Source organism: Phaethon aethereus (assembly GCF_964289735.1).
Source record: "Phaethon aethereus genome assembly, chromosome: 3".
NCBI lineage: Eukaryota > Metazoa > Chordata > Aves > Phaethontiformes > Phaethontidae > Phaethon > Phaethon aethereus.
The window spans coordinates 30,752,782-30,771,386 of record NC_138576.1 but is presented as its reverse complement, the minus strand read 5'-3'; the positions used below and the strand labels follow the sequence as shown (position 1 = coordinate 30,771,386).

The 18,605-nt window shown below is 39.9% G+C and overlaps 1 protein-coding gene across 1 annotated transcript in view; it reads left to right on the top strand.

The window, feature by feature from the left end:
• EYS (eyes shut homolog) overlaps positions 1–18,605 on the top strand; it is a gene marked incomplete at both ends in the record, with an annotated part of 830,586 nt that overhangs the window by 523,418 nt on the left and 288,563 nt on the right. The window contains one exon of the mRNA XM_081998016.1: positions 2,635–2,785. Coding sequence (XP_081854142.1) covers positions 2,635–2,785 — 151 coding nt within the window. The remainder of the gene's footprint in view (positions 1–2,634; positions 2,786–18,605) is intronic.

Below are 18,605 nucleotides of genomic sequence, written 5' to 3'. Positions count from 1 at the left end.
TCATTACATTTACGTGAGTACAAATGAGGAAACCGTGAACTATTACTGCGGGGTTGGACTGAGGCACATTTACTGATAGCTTATCCAGCAAAAGTGCTTGAGAGTTGCTGTATGCATTTCCACATGTATAATTATGCAAAAAGTCTGTCTTCTTACTTGACCTTTAAAGCACTTAATGTGCTGATTTTATAAAAAGTATTTTAAAAGCCTGATGGAAATTTCACAGAGTGCACATGTGACCCGGTGATTGTATCATCAGCAAATGCTAAACAATAATGGTTTAAGGTTGTTATTCTAATTTGTCCAGACCCTGCTAGATTCAGTCAAGCACAATCAAAGGTACATGGCTGACGTTCTAACAAGCTTAGGGTGAAGGCAGCTCATGCTATTGAATTACATTAACTTGTTTTCTGATATAAAGTACTGGGAATTAATTTAAAAATATGTTTATATACGCACACAAAAATACCTCTGCATATCCATCATATAAGCTATTAAGGACAAGCTAACAAATATGTCTAAAGCTAACGTGAAAAGAACTACATTTGTAGATAGGATGCTTATATAATACAAGTACATACATGTTCACGTAACCAGTTACAGCATTAACCCCTCAAAATGTGAAGAAGAAATAGTAATTAAAAAAAAATAAAACAAGTTGTTTGGGCAGCTTTCCTTCATTTAGCACATCTGTTAATTAGTTTTAAAAAATAAAAAATGCCTGTCATTTCCCCTCCTGACACTCTTCCACCCCAACCTTAAGAATTATGTTGCATTAAAACAAGTCTGATGTAAAATATTTCAGAAAGATTGCTATCTTATTGTTTTGCTTTTATTCATAAATATTATATCCTTTTATCAGTAGGAGAAGAAATTTTTGGTATTTAAATATCAATAATTTTTCCTTAGAACTCTCACCACAGCTTTCTGCTGCAGAATGAATATATCCAAGATGTCACACTGGGTTCAAGCCTTAGGAAAAACTGCTTGATGGCTGTAAACAGAGCTACTAAGAATGCATGTATGAGTTACACACATTATCAGCAAACATCCTTTGTAAGCAAATAATGAAAATGTTGTGCTGCAGAACCTTGTGTATGTGCTTAGACATACAACCATTGCATAATATCTATGAAATGAGGTAGAAAAACATTCCTTTCCTTGATTGCAGTTCTGGCTACAATTTTATCCTTTTTCTCATTCCTGCTAGCTATTAATTAGCAAGTTTCAGAAAACTTTGTAAAAATTGATGTGACAACAAAAAAAACCCCGGACTGATTCCTTAAGAAGTTTTTTAGTTTGCAGAATTAAACACCCAATTTATTTTTCTTCTTTGATGTTTATTTTAACAACAAAATTAAACTTTATATTCTTCATCTGAAGTTATTTACCATATGCTTAAAAAAGCATTTATAGTCCTTTCCGTTAAAAGGTTAATACTATGGTTACGTATTTTTCTGAAAGTATCACAAAACCAGAATTATGTAGAAAATAAACAGAGGACTGTTTGTAAATGTTGCTAATGTTAAGTCTCCACCCTCACAATTAAAATATTATAGAAGACCTTATCAAATAGTGTGTGAGAAATTCTTTATATATCATTATCTGACAGATGATAGTGAAGAAAATTTTCCATGCTTTTTTGTAATGAACAAGTTTCAGAGGCTAATTTTGCATTATCAAAGATAAACTGATTTCATGCTTTACCTTCAGCATCCTAGGTAAATTACAGACTTTTGTTTTTGTAGGGTTTTTTTGCTATACGCTATTTTCTCATAGATTTTTTTGTAACACTATATTTCAAAGGCACTTGAATATTTTTAAACATACAGCTGATAGAACTCTGATTTGTTTCGTGTGCAGAGAGAAGGATAGGCTGAAAAAAATTCCTGTGTGAGAGACTGTTGTTTAGTTCTGATATTTCTTCACTGTGCTTTCTTTCATGAAGACAAAGTGCTTGCTGCCAGTTGGTTATCAGAATGTAAATGAGCTTTACATCATTAAAAAAAAAAAAAAAGAAGAAAACAAAATTGTTTACTTTGTACCTTCTGTTTATTGTTAACAATTTATGCATGCTGTTAAGAGCAACACTGTTAAAAGGGTGTGTGGACACAGGGAGGGAAAAGGGAATGTATGTGTTAACTACAGGGCCTTCAGTTTTAGGAGTGATGCTTTTGAAGAGAAGTATTACAGATTATAGTATGTCTGCACTCTGTAAAATGCAGTTTATTTAAAATTTCTCTTCTGAGTTATATTTTTTTGTGATAAAAAAGAGGGATATTTAAAATATTTGAGGTCAATAGATGTCTTTTTTTTCAAATTACAAAGCATTATTGTTAAAAACTGTCTAACTTTTTTATTCAGCCATTATTATGTGCTTTGGTGTTTTTAGCAATTACACTGCTCAGATTTACAATATGGCTTCATTTTAATGGAATTTCAAACCCTAAAGTCATGCCAAGCTACAGCTTGTTAAACATCTTCTTTTACGTTTATAGTCTTTAATATAAAAAAACCTATTTACTTGATTTTTTTTTCCTCATTGGTTTAGTAACAGCCTAATTAATTTGTCAGATAGACAGTAATGTAAACTATATATGGTGGTAAAATGTGCTTATTTCTAAATTTATGCAGGCAAGGCATGGTACCATGTGAAGCAGAAATGTCTATCCTGGGGATATCTGGAAAGACAAGTATACCTAGAAATTTCCAGTCCAGTTCATATTGGCTTGAAACAGGATCCATATTTGTTGGTGGTTTGCCTCATCATTATGCAATAAAACAGGTATTTTTTTCTTATTATTTATTTTTACTTAAGATGTTTATTATTTTGGGAATGGCATATTGAGTAGGATAGAACTGAAGAGATTTAAGTTATGCAAAAAATTACAGCTTTTTGAGGATTACATCTAAAAGATGAGTATGGTCCCTTGCAGAGTTTTGGTGGTGTATGGGACCAGCATTCTGGTTATGATCTGCAACCCTGTTTGCCTTGAACAGGAAAATATAAGGAGCAAATATGATCAAATTTAGATGAGGTACCTGTTACCTCAGGCGCTAGTTCTGTGAAGATGTGAAAGATATAACTGCGCTGGGTTCCATAATGAAAGAGGCTCTCTGCTTGCATCCTCTGCTGGCACAGACAGGTGTGTTTGAAAATGCACCAAGCAAGAGAGAGTTAACCTGTGGAACTGTGTTAATGAATGAGAGGTGTGGTACAGGAGCTTGAATTTGTGGGGCCCTGTATGCAGCTAGGATAACAGTGTATTCACGGGTGGGAAGTAATATGCAATAGAGCTAGCACAGGGCTAGGGAAGAAGAGTACACATAGGGTCATGCAGAGGATAGGAGAGAAGTGGGTCATTACTGAATTGTTGTTATGGAGGAATTTGGACTAGTCACACTAGCAGATGCACATCACTTAAGTGACTTCCACTCTCTTTTATTTTTTCAAAGCAGGATGCGTATAGGTAACAATTTCTATTCTAGTCTATGACACTCAAACTCTCCACACTCACACAGATCAAAGTCCCAGCCCCTGTAATTCATCTGAGACTGGCACCGTGCACCCAGGGGACACTCAGTCCAGCTCCTGGTAGCATGGCCCCTGTGCAAAGCAGTTCCCGGCTGGCTCAGCCTTCTACATCTTGTCAGGTGTCTGAGTATGGAGTCACCCTCTGTACTCACAGGGCTATTGTCATAAATATATATAAATTTTTAAAATTAAATTGTTGGCGTAAGGTACAAGTGGCCTTGCTAGTCACATAGCCCCCAGTCAGTCTCTGACTTTATCTAAAGCCAACCGATGTTGCTACCTGGATTATTTCATCCTTTAGTCTCATGTCCCAGATGTGTTACCAGAATGTAAGGCTGTTCACCATTACATAGCAAAGATTATCTTGTGAGTCTTTATTAGTTTTCCATGCATAGTGGAATAAACTAAACTGTTAGCGCTGGGTTGGTGTAGTCCAGGCCTCGTTCATCTGAGGAGTGATCTTTGGATAGCTGTAACCCTACAACTGTAACAAAATTAATCTATGGGGTTTTTTTGTTTTCCCAGTGCACAGCAGAATCATGTAGTCAAGGATGGACATATGTAGTCCAGATTTAATTTTTAAGCCATATTTTTGGGTAAGCTTCACCTGTGACAATTGTTTTAACCTTTTTATTTCTGTTCTGTTCTTCAGTAAGTGAAGGTCATCTAATCATGGGGCAAATACAATCATTTCAAGCACAGATGTGGTTTTGATGCTGTTATTGTACTGCAGCATTTCTAGATTGCTTTCACCTTGTAATAAATTGTACAGTAACCAGTGAAGTGTCAATACTGTTGAAATCCAACTTAAAAGTTCTTGTGAGTAGGTGCTTTTAGGGTTGCAAAATACTCAGCCAAAAGTGTACTTCTAAATACTACATACTGACATTAAAAGAACACATCAAATAGTATTTATAGTTATATAAATTTTCCCTGAATTTAAATGTTCATATGCAAACTATCCATTCATCTGGAATATTTTATCCTATTAGTTGCATATAAAATTTTATTTACTATAAAAATGTATCTTCAAGAAATGTTCTATACTAATAAGTTACAGGAAAATGGTATTTTCAATGCTTAAATGACCTGTCTTCTAGAAGCTGAGAGAAATGTTTTTGGGGATCCCCCAAAGAATTGTTGTATGTGAAGGCTTAGAGAAGGTCAGTCCATGGAGTGTATTTAGGAGCAGGTAAAGCAGCAGTTTGTTTGAGGGTTATACATAATAATGTGTATATGAGAAGAAAGTTTGAGATGGTAAATAGCTCTTCACTAGCTAAAGGCAAAATAAAATGAAGAAAAATAGGTTTACCTTAGGTAAGTTAAAATAGTGATAAAGCACAATGGTTTAAGGGTAATTTACTGCTAAAACATTTTGCCTATATATGTGTTGGATTGTCGTATCAAGATGGGCTTTCTTTCTTTAAGCAAGTTGCAATTCAATAGATTATTCTATTCTTAATGCAGGGTTAATAAGTGAAATGTTATGGTCCATGCTTGCTCTTTAGATGTAATAGATGTGGGACGTGCTCAAGCTGGTGATACTTAACCTCTATTAGTACCTGGAAAGCATATGTTCACATAACTTCCCCAAAAGGTAAAAATACATCCTCAGCTCTCAGTTGCCTCTCTGGTTTTCCATGAAGTTTTTTTGCAGTTCATTGCTTTCTGTTTGAGACTACCTCAGCCTTTATTTCACTTCATTTTCTTTGCTCCTTTGTGATTTTTGTGCTCATTTTGATCTTATTGTCTCATTTGGCTTAATTTTTACTTTTTTGTAGCTTTGGTCAAGTTTAATTTTCCTTGACTTCCTATCAAAGCCTGTTGGCTATAACCCATACACAGTCTATAAAGGCTATATTTTTCCTTTTTGTCAGAGAATGGAGAAATGTCTGTCCAAGTTCTCTTTATGTGGGCTTTTCAATCCCAGCAGTAGGAAACCACTCCAGGAAGTTTCTTTCTCATCAGCTTTGACCCAGGAAGTCGGGCTTCTATTGTAAAACCTTCATGATCCCCAAAGCAGAAAAGGTCTGTCTCTGACCTTCATCCTGCAGTTTGCTTCAAGGGAAATTTCTGCTCCAGCTGAGACTCAGCTTTTTCTGGCAAATGCTCTGATCACTCTTGGAGTCAAGTCTGATAATGACCCTTGTGATATCTGTAGTATCTGCCTAATGATACATTGTCTTGTTTTAGATGAGCTCCTTCTCTCACTGGAGTAGTTCACTCTGCTGTTGGCTCTCCTACCTTCCAGTATTGTGGAAGTTGTAGAGAGCAGTGACTTCTGATCCTAGACTGCTTCAGTTTCTGTCTAACAGGAACTTCTAGCTGTCAGTGCCAGAAACTGTTGACACAGGAGTTCCACATTACTGGAATTGACTCATGCTACACTGTTAATTTCCAGGCTAGATTCTTCCTTTCTTTATGAGAAGTTTGATAAGTTCTATGAAGCTCTCAGGGTAAAATATTGTGTCCTCTGAGGATTTCCTATACTGTAACTTCCTAATCACCTCTCAAGTGTCCATGCATTTTTTCCACCTATTTATTTTTTCTCTGCGTGTTTATTATTCAGTATTGCTTATAGTCAGAATGCCCTTAATATGTAAGGCAAGGTGCAACAATTATTCCCTGCCTTTCAGTCTCAAAAAATCGAAGTTTTCTTCTCAAAAAAAATGAGAGGGTAATTACCTCCTTATCTTGACTGCTTTTCCTTTTGTTCTTTAATGCCGTTCTCTATAAGGGGTACTATAAGGGATAGCCTTTTACTATTTCTTTAAGTGAGAAAATTGATTCAGTCTTCCTTAAAGGTTGGTTAGGAAACCACAGGGTCTTCCAGGAATAATGAAGAGAAGTTACTGTTTCTCTGTGTTACTCATTGAGGTGTTACTCATGTTACTCATTCAGTCTGTTCTGAACCTGATTACCCTTCTGCCGATTATACACCATTTTGAATAGAAATATCAATAAACAAAATCATAATAGTTCTAGACTGAAAGGTTAATAAGCACCAACTATATATGTTTTCATCGCCCAGGATAATAACAGACTTAGCACACTATCAACAGAAGTTTTAGTTTCCTTCCTAGTCCCTCTCTGCTGATTTCCTTGGTTGCTGCCACAGCTTGGAAAGGCACTTCAGGAGAATAGATTACAGCCTTACCCTCAAGGCAGTGATATATTTAAAAGAACATCTGTAACATCTGAGGAAGAAATGCCATAATACCCAATAGATTTTTTCACTAATCAGGAGCTCTCAGACCTCCCAGATCTCTGTGCCTAAAGGCAGTGGTTGGTGGGGAGAAACACTATCAACAGTAGAGCGAGATAAAGTTATGGACTACTTAAGTAAACCAGACAGTATCATGGGTCCAGGTGGGATGCATACAAGCATGCATCCCTGGCTGATGTTATCACTCTCTATCACCTCTGAAAGACTAGAACAATCAGAGGAAGTCCATGATGACTGGAAAAAGACAAATATGATGTCATGTTCATCTTCAGAAAGACCAAGAAGGAAGATCTGGGTAACCATGAGTTGGTCAGGCCAATGGCACAACTCATACTGAGGCAACTGTAGAAACAAATGAAGGACAAGCAGGTCCTTGGGAACAAACAGCGTGGATTTATCAAGGGGAAACTCTGCCTCACTAGTACAATTGCCTTCCATGTTGAGGTGACTGGCTCTGTGGACAAAGGGAGGGCATGGATATTCCTTACTTTTTTTTGCAGACTTGACTTTAGTCCCAACTCCTCTATCTCCTCACCCCAGGCAGCACAGGAGGATGAGGAATGGGGGTTGTGGTCAGTCCATAACAGCTCGTCTCTACCACTCCTTCTTCGTACACATCTACAGTTCTCTGATGTTATGTAGCCACTGGCCAAAGATAGAAAATGTACCTGCCTGAGTGTGAATACTGAAGGATCTGAAGATGTGGGTAGAAAATGAGATAACAGATACATGTGCTGAAACACCTTGGATGAATTCATCCAAGTTCAAGAACTGCAAACTGGTTCATGCACAGCAAGAAATTGTTTTTATGACTCTCTGTAAACTGTCCTTTGCAAAGTTCAGTGGATTCATCTGACAGCATAGGAAGGAGTAGCTGAACAGTTAGAAGGAAAGCTAAACTATAAATATCTGGCTGGAAGACACGTTGTCTTGCTGTCCCTGCACAGCGAAAAAGCTCCCATTCAATTCTGTGGCAGCTTTGTTAATTATTTATTTTTAAATCATACCCTATTTCTTCTTTAAAGAGTGTGACAGGCGTACTTCAGACTTGTCACACCTAAGAAAAAAGTAAATGGCAAAATCAGTTAAACAGTTAAAAAGCGTCACCTTTTTAAAACATTTTTCGTTGTTTTTTTAAAGCTGTTTATGATAGCTTTTTTCTAAGACTTAGAAATCAACAACAGGGGAATAGAAACCAAATTACACACAGAAAAAATTTATTTTAAATCAGAAATTGAAAAAAAAAAAGAATGTATTATTTCTGAAATCTCAAGGCATGTTTCAGAATAATTAATTTCATGCTAGCTGTAGCATCAGTAATTGTTTACAATAGCTTGTTCCTCTGCAGAGAAGATTCGTACACTCAAAGGGAAATTAAAGATTGTTTTCAAATACCTACAGCAACAGTTGATTGCAGTAATAGCGGTATTTCTGCTACTATAATTGCTGCAATAATTTATATTTCTAGACTTAATAGTATTTTAGTATTGAGAATGTGAAATGTCATTATATCTTCATATTCCTTTTCAACATAAGCAGTTCTCTATAATTATACTCTGCAAGTATTCAAACAGGGACGTTTCAGAAGGAAAGAAAGCTTCTGTACCAGGAGAACAATCTTCTAAATAAAGATAAAAGATTAAGTGGCAAATATGCAAATATGTACGTGGGCATTGGTATCCCCATGTTACCAATGTGGGAACGGCAACAGATAATTGAGTGTTATGCTCAGGATCGTACTATTATTGTTGTAACAAAGATGAGACGGAAATCATTATGCCTCTAAAGTCTCTCAGACTACTAGCCTGTAGCCGGGTGAACGTTTTTGTGGGGACACATCGAAGCCACCGAGGCGAAGGGCTACGGAGCGAAGGATCGCGCCGGGGGACCCTTCCCGACGCGGCCAAACCGCGAAGGCGGCAGCACAGGGAGCGAGAGAGTGCCCCAGCTTCCCCCCCCGGCCCCCGGCCGGCGGAGCGGGCTCTAACGAGCGGCAGCTCTGACTCAGCGTGGGCGGGGCCCAGGGCGGCGGCGGCCAAAACCCCTCGCCTACAAGAGCAGCCCCCGGGAGCGCGAGCGACCCGGAGCGCGGCGAACAGGGTGTGGCGCGGCAGTTCGCGCGGGCAGGGCGTGCAGGGAAGGCGTGCGGGCGGGGTACAGTACCAGTGGTCATCGTCCTCCCAGAGGAGGCTCAGCCATGGGCGCCACTCGGCTGAAAACCGGGGCCAGAAAGAATGTGGCGACACAGACGGAGCTCCCGCTCAGGCACGCGGCTGTCCAAGTATCCGGCTGCAAAGAGTGCCTGAGCCTGTCGGTTGTCCCCATGTGCCATAAGAAGAGCTGGCGGGGAAGGCGACCAGCCTGGCTGAACAGGGAGATTTTGCTGGGACTCAGGGAAAAGAGGAGAGTTTATCACCTCTGGAAGAAGGGGCAGGCAACTCACGAAGAGTACAAGGATCTCGTTAGGTCAAGCAGGGACAAAATTAGAAAGGCAAAAGCCCAGCTAGAGCTCAGTCTGGCCACAGTTGTAAAGGATAATAAAAAATGTTTTTACAAATATATTACCAACAAAAAGAGAGGCAAGAAGAATCTCCATCCCCTACTGGATATGGTGGGGAACATTGTCTCCGAGGACGAGGACAAGGTTGAGGTACTTAATGCCTTCTTTGCCTCAGTCTTTAATAGCCAGTCCAGGTATCCGCAGGGTATTCAGCCCCCTGAGCTGGAAGATGGGGATGGAGAGCACAATGTACTCCTCATAATCCAGGAGGAAACAGTTAAGGACATGCTAAACCACCTGGACACCCACAAGTCTATGGGGCCTGATGGGATCCACCCGAGAGTACTGAGAGAGCTGGCGGAGGAGCTTGCCAAGCCACTCTCCATCATTTATCAGCAGTCGTGGTTAACAGGGGAGGTCCCAGAAGACTGGAGGCTTGCCAATGTGACGCCCGTCTACAAGAAAGGCCGGAAGGAGGATCCTGGGAACTACAGGCCTGTCAGCCTGACCTCTGTACCAGTGAACATTATGGAGCGGTTGGTCTTGAGAGTGCTCACAGGGCATCTGCAGGACAACCAAGGGATCAGGCCCAGCCAGCATGGGTCCATGAAAGGCAGGTCCTGCTTGACCAACCTGATCTCCTTCTATGACCAGGTGACCCGCCTAGTGGATGAGGGAAAGACTGTGGACGTTGTCTATCTGGACTTTAGTAAAGCCTTTCACAGCGTGTCCCACAGCATTCTCCTGCAGAAACTGGTGGCTCGTGGCTTAGACAGGTTTAATCTTCGCTGGGTGAGGAACTGGCTGGATGGCCTAGCCCAGAGAGTTGTGGTGAACGGCGTTAAATCCGGCTGGCGGCCGGTCACAAGTGGATTTCCCCAGGGCTCGGTTCTGGGGCCGGTCTTGTTCAATATCTTTATTGATGATCTGGATGAGGGAATCGAGTGCTCCCTCAGTAAGTTTGCAGATGACACCAAGTTGGGTGGGAGTGTTGATCTGCTGGAGGGTAGGAGTGCTCTGCAGAGGGATCTGGACAGGCTGGATCGATGGGCAGAGGCCAACTGTATGAGGTTTAATAAGGCCAAGTGCAGGGTCCTGCACTTTGGCCACAACAACCCTATGCAACGCTACAGGCTTGGGGAGGAGTGGCTAGAGAGCAGCCCGGCGGAAAGGGATCTGGGGGTGCTGGTTGACAGCCGGCTGAACATGAGCCGGTAGTGTGCCCAGGTGGCCAAGAAGGCCAACAGCATCCTGGCCTGTATCAGCAATAGCGTGGCCAGCAGGAGTAGGGAAGTGATTGTGCCCCTGTACTCGGCACTGGTGAGGCCGCACCTTGAATCCTGTGTTCAGTTTTGGGCCCCTCACTACAAGAAGGATGTTGAGGTGCTGGAGCGTGTCCAGAGAAGGGCAACGAAGCTGGTGAGGGGTCTGGAGCACAAGTCTTCTGAGGAGTGGCTGAGGGAACTGGGATTGTTTAGTCTGGAGAAGAGGAGGCTGAGAGGAGACCTTATTGCTCTCTACAGCTACCTGAAAGGGGGTTGTGGTGAGGTGGGTGTTGGTCTCTTCTCCCAAGTAACTAGTGATAGGACAAGAAGAAATGGCCTCAAGTTGCACCAGGGGAGGTTTAGATTGGATATTAGGAAAAATTTCTTCACTGAGAGGGTGGTCAGGCATTGGAAGAGGCTGCCCGGGGAGGTGGTGGAGTCGCCATCTCTGGAAGTGTTCAAAAAACGTGTGGATGTGGCGCTTCAGGACATGGTTTAGGGGACATGGTGGCGCTGGATTAATGGTTGGACTTGATGATCTTGAAGGTCCTTTCCAACCTAGTGATTCTGTGATTCTGTGATTTTAAATACATAGGTATAAAATATGCTGTGCATATATAAGAAAACATAGTTTTCTTATGAAAAAGAGATAGTGTGATATCACAATCATATGATGCTATGAAACTGCCTATTTAGTCTCAGAATATTCTCAGGTATTACCATACATAGATAAAAATATTTCAAATATTTTAAAAAGTGATTGCTAAAATGTATAAAATGACATTCTTTCTGTCTCAATTCTCATCCACTGAATTCAACGGCATTGAGTGAAGAAATAGACAATGTAAAACAAATGTAAAATGTTTCAAAATACAGAATCAGGCCCTTAATTTGGAACGATCTGAAAGCAGTTTGTTGTATGTTACAGCTGCTGCACTTCCATAGACCAAAGCAACAGCAATCCCTCTGTAAATGTCTAGTTAGACATAGTTTATGATCCATTTCCCTTGCTGGAGCATTGCAAAGCAGTGGGAGAACTTAGTACAATCTGTGCACAGTATTCAGGTTTGATTATCTGGCATTCACCTTACCTCATAAAGCTGCAGAACGGTGCTCTGACAGTAATTTTCACATAACAATTTATTATAATATAATATTTACATGATGCTTTAAAATCCTGCTACAGTAGTCGTTGGATGTGAACAAATTACAGTGTTCCTGACACAGTTAACGCCCCCTGGGCTGCAGTGTTCAGCTTGAGAACATTCCTGGAGAAGCCAACAAAGGAAAGGAGATCCAATCTTTCATAGGACTACAAGGCATGCTAGACTGTTACATGGATGCAACTGTTTGCTCCAGTGGTATAAGCAAGAGTGGGTAGTTTGAAATCTTAGAAAGGCCAGTTCTTGAGCATCCACAAATTTCCCTTTGGTCCACAGCACATCTGAAATTTTCATACTTAATTATTAAGAATCATATGATTTGTAAAACCATTTTATTTTGACAGAATGTCAACATATTGATTGTTAGTTAAATCACAAGATGTGTTCATAGAGTCCTCTAAGTTTAAAAAAAAAATGCTTCAATTTTCTTAATTTTTTTACAATTTATTTTTTATCAACTTATACAATGAGACCTGTAGACTGGTTACAGATTTTTTTCATTAGATTATAAATATGTTTGGAAATTGTTCAAAGGATATTTCATATTTGATACAATTTAAAGCATCATCTGCTTCATGAGTTTAAGCTGTAGCTCAGAATAGACTAAGTGGGAGCTAGTTGCCAGGCATTACCAGTCTTCACTCAAGGTATAGTGAAGCTTACTTAGCTTGTAGTAGCTATGCACTTGAGTTCTTGCATAGCTATGCACACAGTTCTGCTGTGATACAGAAAAGGAAAGCGAACAGTGTTGACTCTTCTATCCAACATCTTCATGTGGTTTCAGTACTACATTGCAGAAACTGTGAACTCTTCCTGTTTGTATCCATTCCAGTTGATACAAATCAATTCCAACCAATTCCAATATCTGTATTTTTCCAAAAAAGGGATGAAAATATTTGTCCTGGTGTTTATGCCACTCTCTTTTAATTTGACTTGCCTTACACACATTACACGTCTTCTACGTCCACTCTGTTTTCAGGTTTGTGATTACAATATACAGAGTGTTTGTTGGTTTGAAATACATTGTACATCCTGAAGAGTGTCTGATTTCTTCTTGGATCTTGATATGACAGCCTTAGACCCTGACAAGTATTTCCTTTCTAATGTCCTATTTAGGATGTGCTCTGGATCTGTCTTTGTGTCACCTGAATGCTTATTCTAACTAAGAGCTCTGCTCATTCTTTCTCAATCTATTTTATACATTTATGTGCGTTTATATGTATACACAGATAGAAACTAAATAGATATTTGTCACATTACCAAAAATACATCTTGTACGTGTCATTCATTTTTTGACTGCTGTCACATTCACTGATACTCATTCTTCTTTAGATTGAGAAGTCATGGTCTACATGCTCCCATGAAAGGTTGGACCAGATGATCTTTTGAGGTTCCTCCAACCTGAGTTGCTCTATGGTTCTATGATTCTATGGTTCTATGATTCCATGAGTATTTTTTTTCTGCCTGAAATACATTATAACCCAGAACATTTTTGAATATGCATAGTTATAGATTTAATTTACCAGACGTGTTCCCTTTACATTCTCCACCATTATTTTGGCCTGAAAGATGTCAACTAATACTCTTCTTTATTCTGCTATTTTGTCATTCAAGCTCCTTTTTTTTAAAAAATCATGCTCAATTTTTTTTCTTCTAGAGCGTACATAGTTATCTGAGCTCTGTGGAAGTGTTTTTCTGTAACGGAAAAGCATTTTACCCATGATTTTTTCAATTTATTTTTATCTTTACTAACCTTGTCCTGTTGCAGTTAAACTATTTTTAGTGGATTTTTTTAAGTGTGTTTTTCTCCCAGAAGAACACTGAAGTTGAGTACATTGTAGGCAGTGTTTTTAAATGTTGGGGGTTTTATTATTATGTATTGAAGCAGTGCCTAGCTTAATGCAAAATCAAGAGTTATTTCTGTTGTGGTTTCTCTAATGGTTCCAAGAAACCATTACATACAGCATCTAAAAATGTAGTCTCTGCATCATATCTTCTCATGATTTCTTACCAGACTGCTTGAGAGTAATTAAACTCTCCTACTGTTGTGTTTTCTGCCTTACACTTTCTAACCTGCTTTAGTATTTAAGAAGCATCATCACCATCTTGGTTAGGTGATCTATAATATAGCTCTAATATCCTATTTTTCTTTTTACATGAAATTTCAGTGCAAAAGGATTTGTGCTAGTTTGTATAGATTTATTTGACTACTTTCATTATATTGCCTTTTTTCTGGTGCAGCCTGTGCCTTATATTATTTTGAATCTTGCGTCATAATATCCCAGTGTTTATTTTTCTACCATCAAGATGCCTATCATATTATTACTGTTTGACAGTTTCTTCTTCTTTTTAGAATTCAGATATTTTTCCAGAGGCAGTTACTTGTCTTTTGAAAAGAAATAATGGTTTAGTAGTTTGACAGAAAGGGAGTTGTGTTTAAAAGCACACAAATTTTTTGTATTACATTTTTTGGTAACATATTTACCTAGATCAGTTGTATCATGTGTATTTTGAATGTGAATTTTTGATTTTTTTAAGAAAGATTTCCAGGTAAAGAAATAAATATAAGGGAATTAGAAAGAAATATTTTTGACATTTATAATATCAGACTTCTTATTGATTGTGAACATGTATATTAGAAGCGATCACCTTTTTTCTGCCTTTTTCCAGCTATATTCTGCAATATTTTTACTGATTCTTTTTTTAATATCATTAGAGTTGGTTTAGAGAAGTTAGAATTTCATATGTGTATATATATATGTATTTAATATTATATTGTATAAACAGTAATATTAGTGATGTAATATTGATATTATCAATTGACACTAATATTGATATAATGCTAATATACTGTATTAATATTATATTATTAACATTGTCCATGAAATCTACCAAAACCATAATAAAATAATCTCAAACCAGAAAGCAAAAACTACCCTTCACTGTGTTAAGTACACAGACCAGAAAGTATTGCTGGTGAGAAATCAAGATCTTTTCGCAACGATCATCTGCATCAAGTTAAAGGAGACAGTTAAGGTTATATATAAGTGATACATTTTCACATGGCTGTGCGTCACAGATATATTTCACAGATATACGTGCAAATATCTCTTTAATATAAAAAAAATCTAAACAAAAAAATGCATTTGCATTCTGCATATATATGTCAGCAGTCCACAGTATGAACTAGCCTTTAGGAGTTCCAGGCTGCTAAGACCAGAGGGGAAGTCTGGAGCAAGGAATATTTACCATTGGTGGAGAAGGACCAGGTTAGGGAGCACCTAGTGAAAGTGGTCATATATAAGTCCATGAGGCCTGACAGGTTGCACCCATGAGTGCTGAGGAAGCTGTCTGATGTCATCATGAGGACACTGTTAATTATCTTTGAATGGTCATGGCAGTTAGGAGATGTTCCTGAAGACTGAAAGAGAGCAAATATCGCTATCTTCGAGAAGAGCAAGAAGGAAGATCTGGGAAACTGTAGGTTAGACAGCCTTGCCTCAATCTCTAGGAGGTGATGCAGAAAATCCTCCTGGAAACCATTTCCAAACACATGGAGGACAAGAAGGTCACTGAGAGTCATCAAATGGATTTGCAAAGGGGAAATCATATTTGAACAGCCTCCTAGCCTTCTGCAGTTAGGTGACTAGCTTGGTGGACAAGGGCAAGCAGTGGATGTTGTTTACCTCTAGTTCAGTAAAGTCTTTGACACTGTCTCCCATGACATCAACGTAGACAAACTGATAAAGTACAGGTGCAGATAAGTCCACAGTGGGGTGGGTTTTAACCTGGCTGAATGACCAGGCCTGGAGTGTTGTGGTCAGTGGCCCGAAGGCTAATTAGAGGCCAGTAGCTAGTGGTGTACCCCAGCATTTAATAGTGGGTCCAATACTGTTCAACATCTTCATTAGCAACAGGGATGATGGAACACAGTGCACCCTCAGCAAGTTCGCAGATGATACAAAATTGGGAGGAGTGGTTAATTTTCCAGAGGGTCTTGCTGCCATTCAGAGGGACCTCAACAGACAGGAGAAATGGGCTGACAGGAATCTTGTGAAGTTCAACAAAGGGAATTGCAAAGTCCTGCACCTGAGGAGGAACAACCCTGTGCACAAGTACATGGTCGGGCCAACTGGCTGGAGAACAGCTTGGCAAAGCAGAACCTTGGAGTTCTGGTGGACAACAAGCTGACCAGGAGCCAACAATGTACCCTCACAGAAAAGGAAGACCAACAGTATCATGCAGCTGCATTAGGATGAGCATTTCCAGCAGATCAAGGGAGGAGATTCATCCTCACTACTCAGTACTGTATTGCACATATGAGTTAATGTGACTAGTTCTGGACCTCCTGGTACAAGTAAGATGCAGGTTTACTGGAGCATCTCCAGCATAGGGCCACAAAGATGATTAAGGGACTCTGAAATGAGGACAGGCTGAAACAGCTGGGACTGTACTTTTGGTTTTGTGATCCCTTCCTAATGTATCACACCAGGCCCTTTGCTCATCAACTCTCACAGGGCTTTGCTCATCAGTCCCTCACAGAGTTGCTGGTAACTCTGTCCCTCCCCTGCCATTCCTAGTTAAAGACCTCAAAAGGACCCTGGGAATTATAAGCAGTTCTGTGATTCTGTGATCCTTAACTGCTGTAACCACCAAGGAGAGCGCTGATACTGATACTGGGTGTCAATGCCAAAACAGATCTCTAAACCATGGTTCTTTGCATCTCTCTTTGGTAATTCACTCTATTGAGTCTTTTGCTCTGGAGCCACAAATTGGAACTTCCCTTCAGGGTATCTTCTGTGCGTTGTCATAGTATGGCAGATAAGGTGTATCTGTCTCCTCACTGGCATGCATACCTTGAGATGTGTTGTACTTGGGCTTTGGAGGTTTTCAGGTTCAGCCTGCCTTCTTTTGCTAATCTAGTGTGCTGTTTTATCCTGGAAATGTCTATCCAGCATTCAAATTGTTAGGGCAGACACAACGTAATGGAAATTTTCTTCTATATTAGCCCATGCAAGATTATTTTCCATCTGTGAGACCTTGCTGGAGCCTGACCAGGCAATTTGGCAACTGTTACCCTCTTACTGTCATCTGTAAGATGAACGAACTACAACTGCTAAACCCCCAGGAATACTGAGTACCTAGATGTATTCTGCTGTCCTTTTCCTTTACTTCCATGGCTGCATCAGAGGAGTGTAGAGGCATGTGTCTCACAGGAAAGAGGGATGTTAAGGGACTGACTGCTAGAAGAAAAAGCTTGTTCTCCTATATCCCTCATTTCACTAGTGAACTGGGCTTTGTTCACCAGTAAGAACTCATCAATAAAGTATCTGACACTGCAGAAGCCATTTTGAATGGTACCTTAGAGGACTTTTCAGCCGCTGCCACGAATTATTGGATAATGCTGAAAGCTGTTCATGATCTATCAGGTACCTCCTCCTGTCAGTACCTTTCATACTTTTATTTTTCCACACGGCTTCCAAAGGAAATGGAGGAATCTACAGGAGAGAACTAAGTCCTTCACTCCTTAGAAGCTATGACATTCTGTTTTGAGGTGCATCCTATGTTGAGGTGCTCCTCAAAGTCAACCTCAACAGTCATTTAACCAGCCTCACAGATGGCAGCTCTTTATCCATCGTGGATTGTCTGTATTATTCCCACTAGCTCATTCCTGCAAATCATCAGGCTTAAGTATGTGTTGGAAGACTGGATACTATTTTTTGCCTTTCCACCTTTTACTGCATGCAACAACAATGTCATCTATCATCTTAAGGTATTCTTATATTCAGTGCTTGACAGATACAAACGGTCATTTAATAAACGTCACCATCCTTCTACCTTCTAAGCCTCTGCCAATTTTTGGGAATATGGTGGGTTAACATTGGCTAAGTGCCAGATGCCCACTCAGCTGCTAACCCACTTCCCGCTCCTTAACTTGACAGGGGGAGAAAATAGATGAAAAAGCTCATGGGTTGAGATAAGGACAGGGAGATCGCTTGACAACATCATGGCCAAAATGGATTTGACTTGGTGAAAATTAATTTAGTTTATTGCCAATTAAAATAGATCTGGGTACTGAGAAACAAAGACAAATGAAAACGAATTCCTCCTATCCCTCCCACACTGCTTCCCAGGCTCAACTTCATTCCCAACTCCTTCCACCCCAACCGCAAGAGGTGCAAGGGGAAAGGAGGGTTGTGGTCAGTCTATAACAGCTCCTCTCTGCTGCTCCTTCCTCCTCATGCTTTTTCCTGCTCTTGCCTGGGTCCTCTCCACAAGCCATAGTTCTTCCAGGAAACATCCATCTTCTCTGGCATGGTCTTCTCCATGGGCTGCAGGGGAATATCTGCTTCCGCACCATGGAGCAGATATTGACCTTGATGTTCACACTTTTGCTTCTCTCTTTTTTTTCTCCATCCCTCCTTTGCCTTTGTGGCATTTTCACAGAGGCACCACCATCTTGGCTGGGGACCTCAGCTGCGCCCTGCGATGGGTCCATTGGAGACGGCTGGGCAGCCCTGGCCTCTCCTCACACAGTTCGTCTCTGCAGCCTCCTCACTGCCAAAACCTTGACACCTACACCCTAACAAAGAGACACTAATTGTATCAGAAGAATTCGTTTTAGTGATATGCAAAGATATGATTCCATTTCTTTAGAGATTATTTCCTTATTTTGAAGAACATTTTGAAAGGATGACGCTGCTTTGAATTTGCATACAAGTTGCTTTAATGAATTTGCGAGTTCAAATCCAGGTGATCATTTCTCTTTGAACATATTGGCAAGGCTGCAAGTTGGCTTTTTGTCTTTCAACTGTGAGGGCACTTATTTTCCCATAGCTGCCAGGCTGACCTGCTGTTAAGATCTTCAGTTTGTGGTTGATGCTGCCAGTTAATTAGTCCACAGCTCCTGCATATT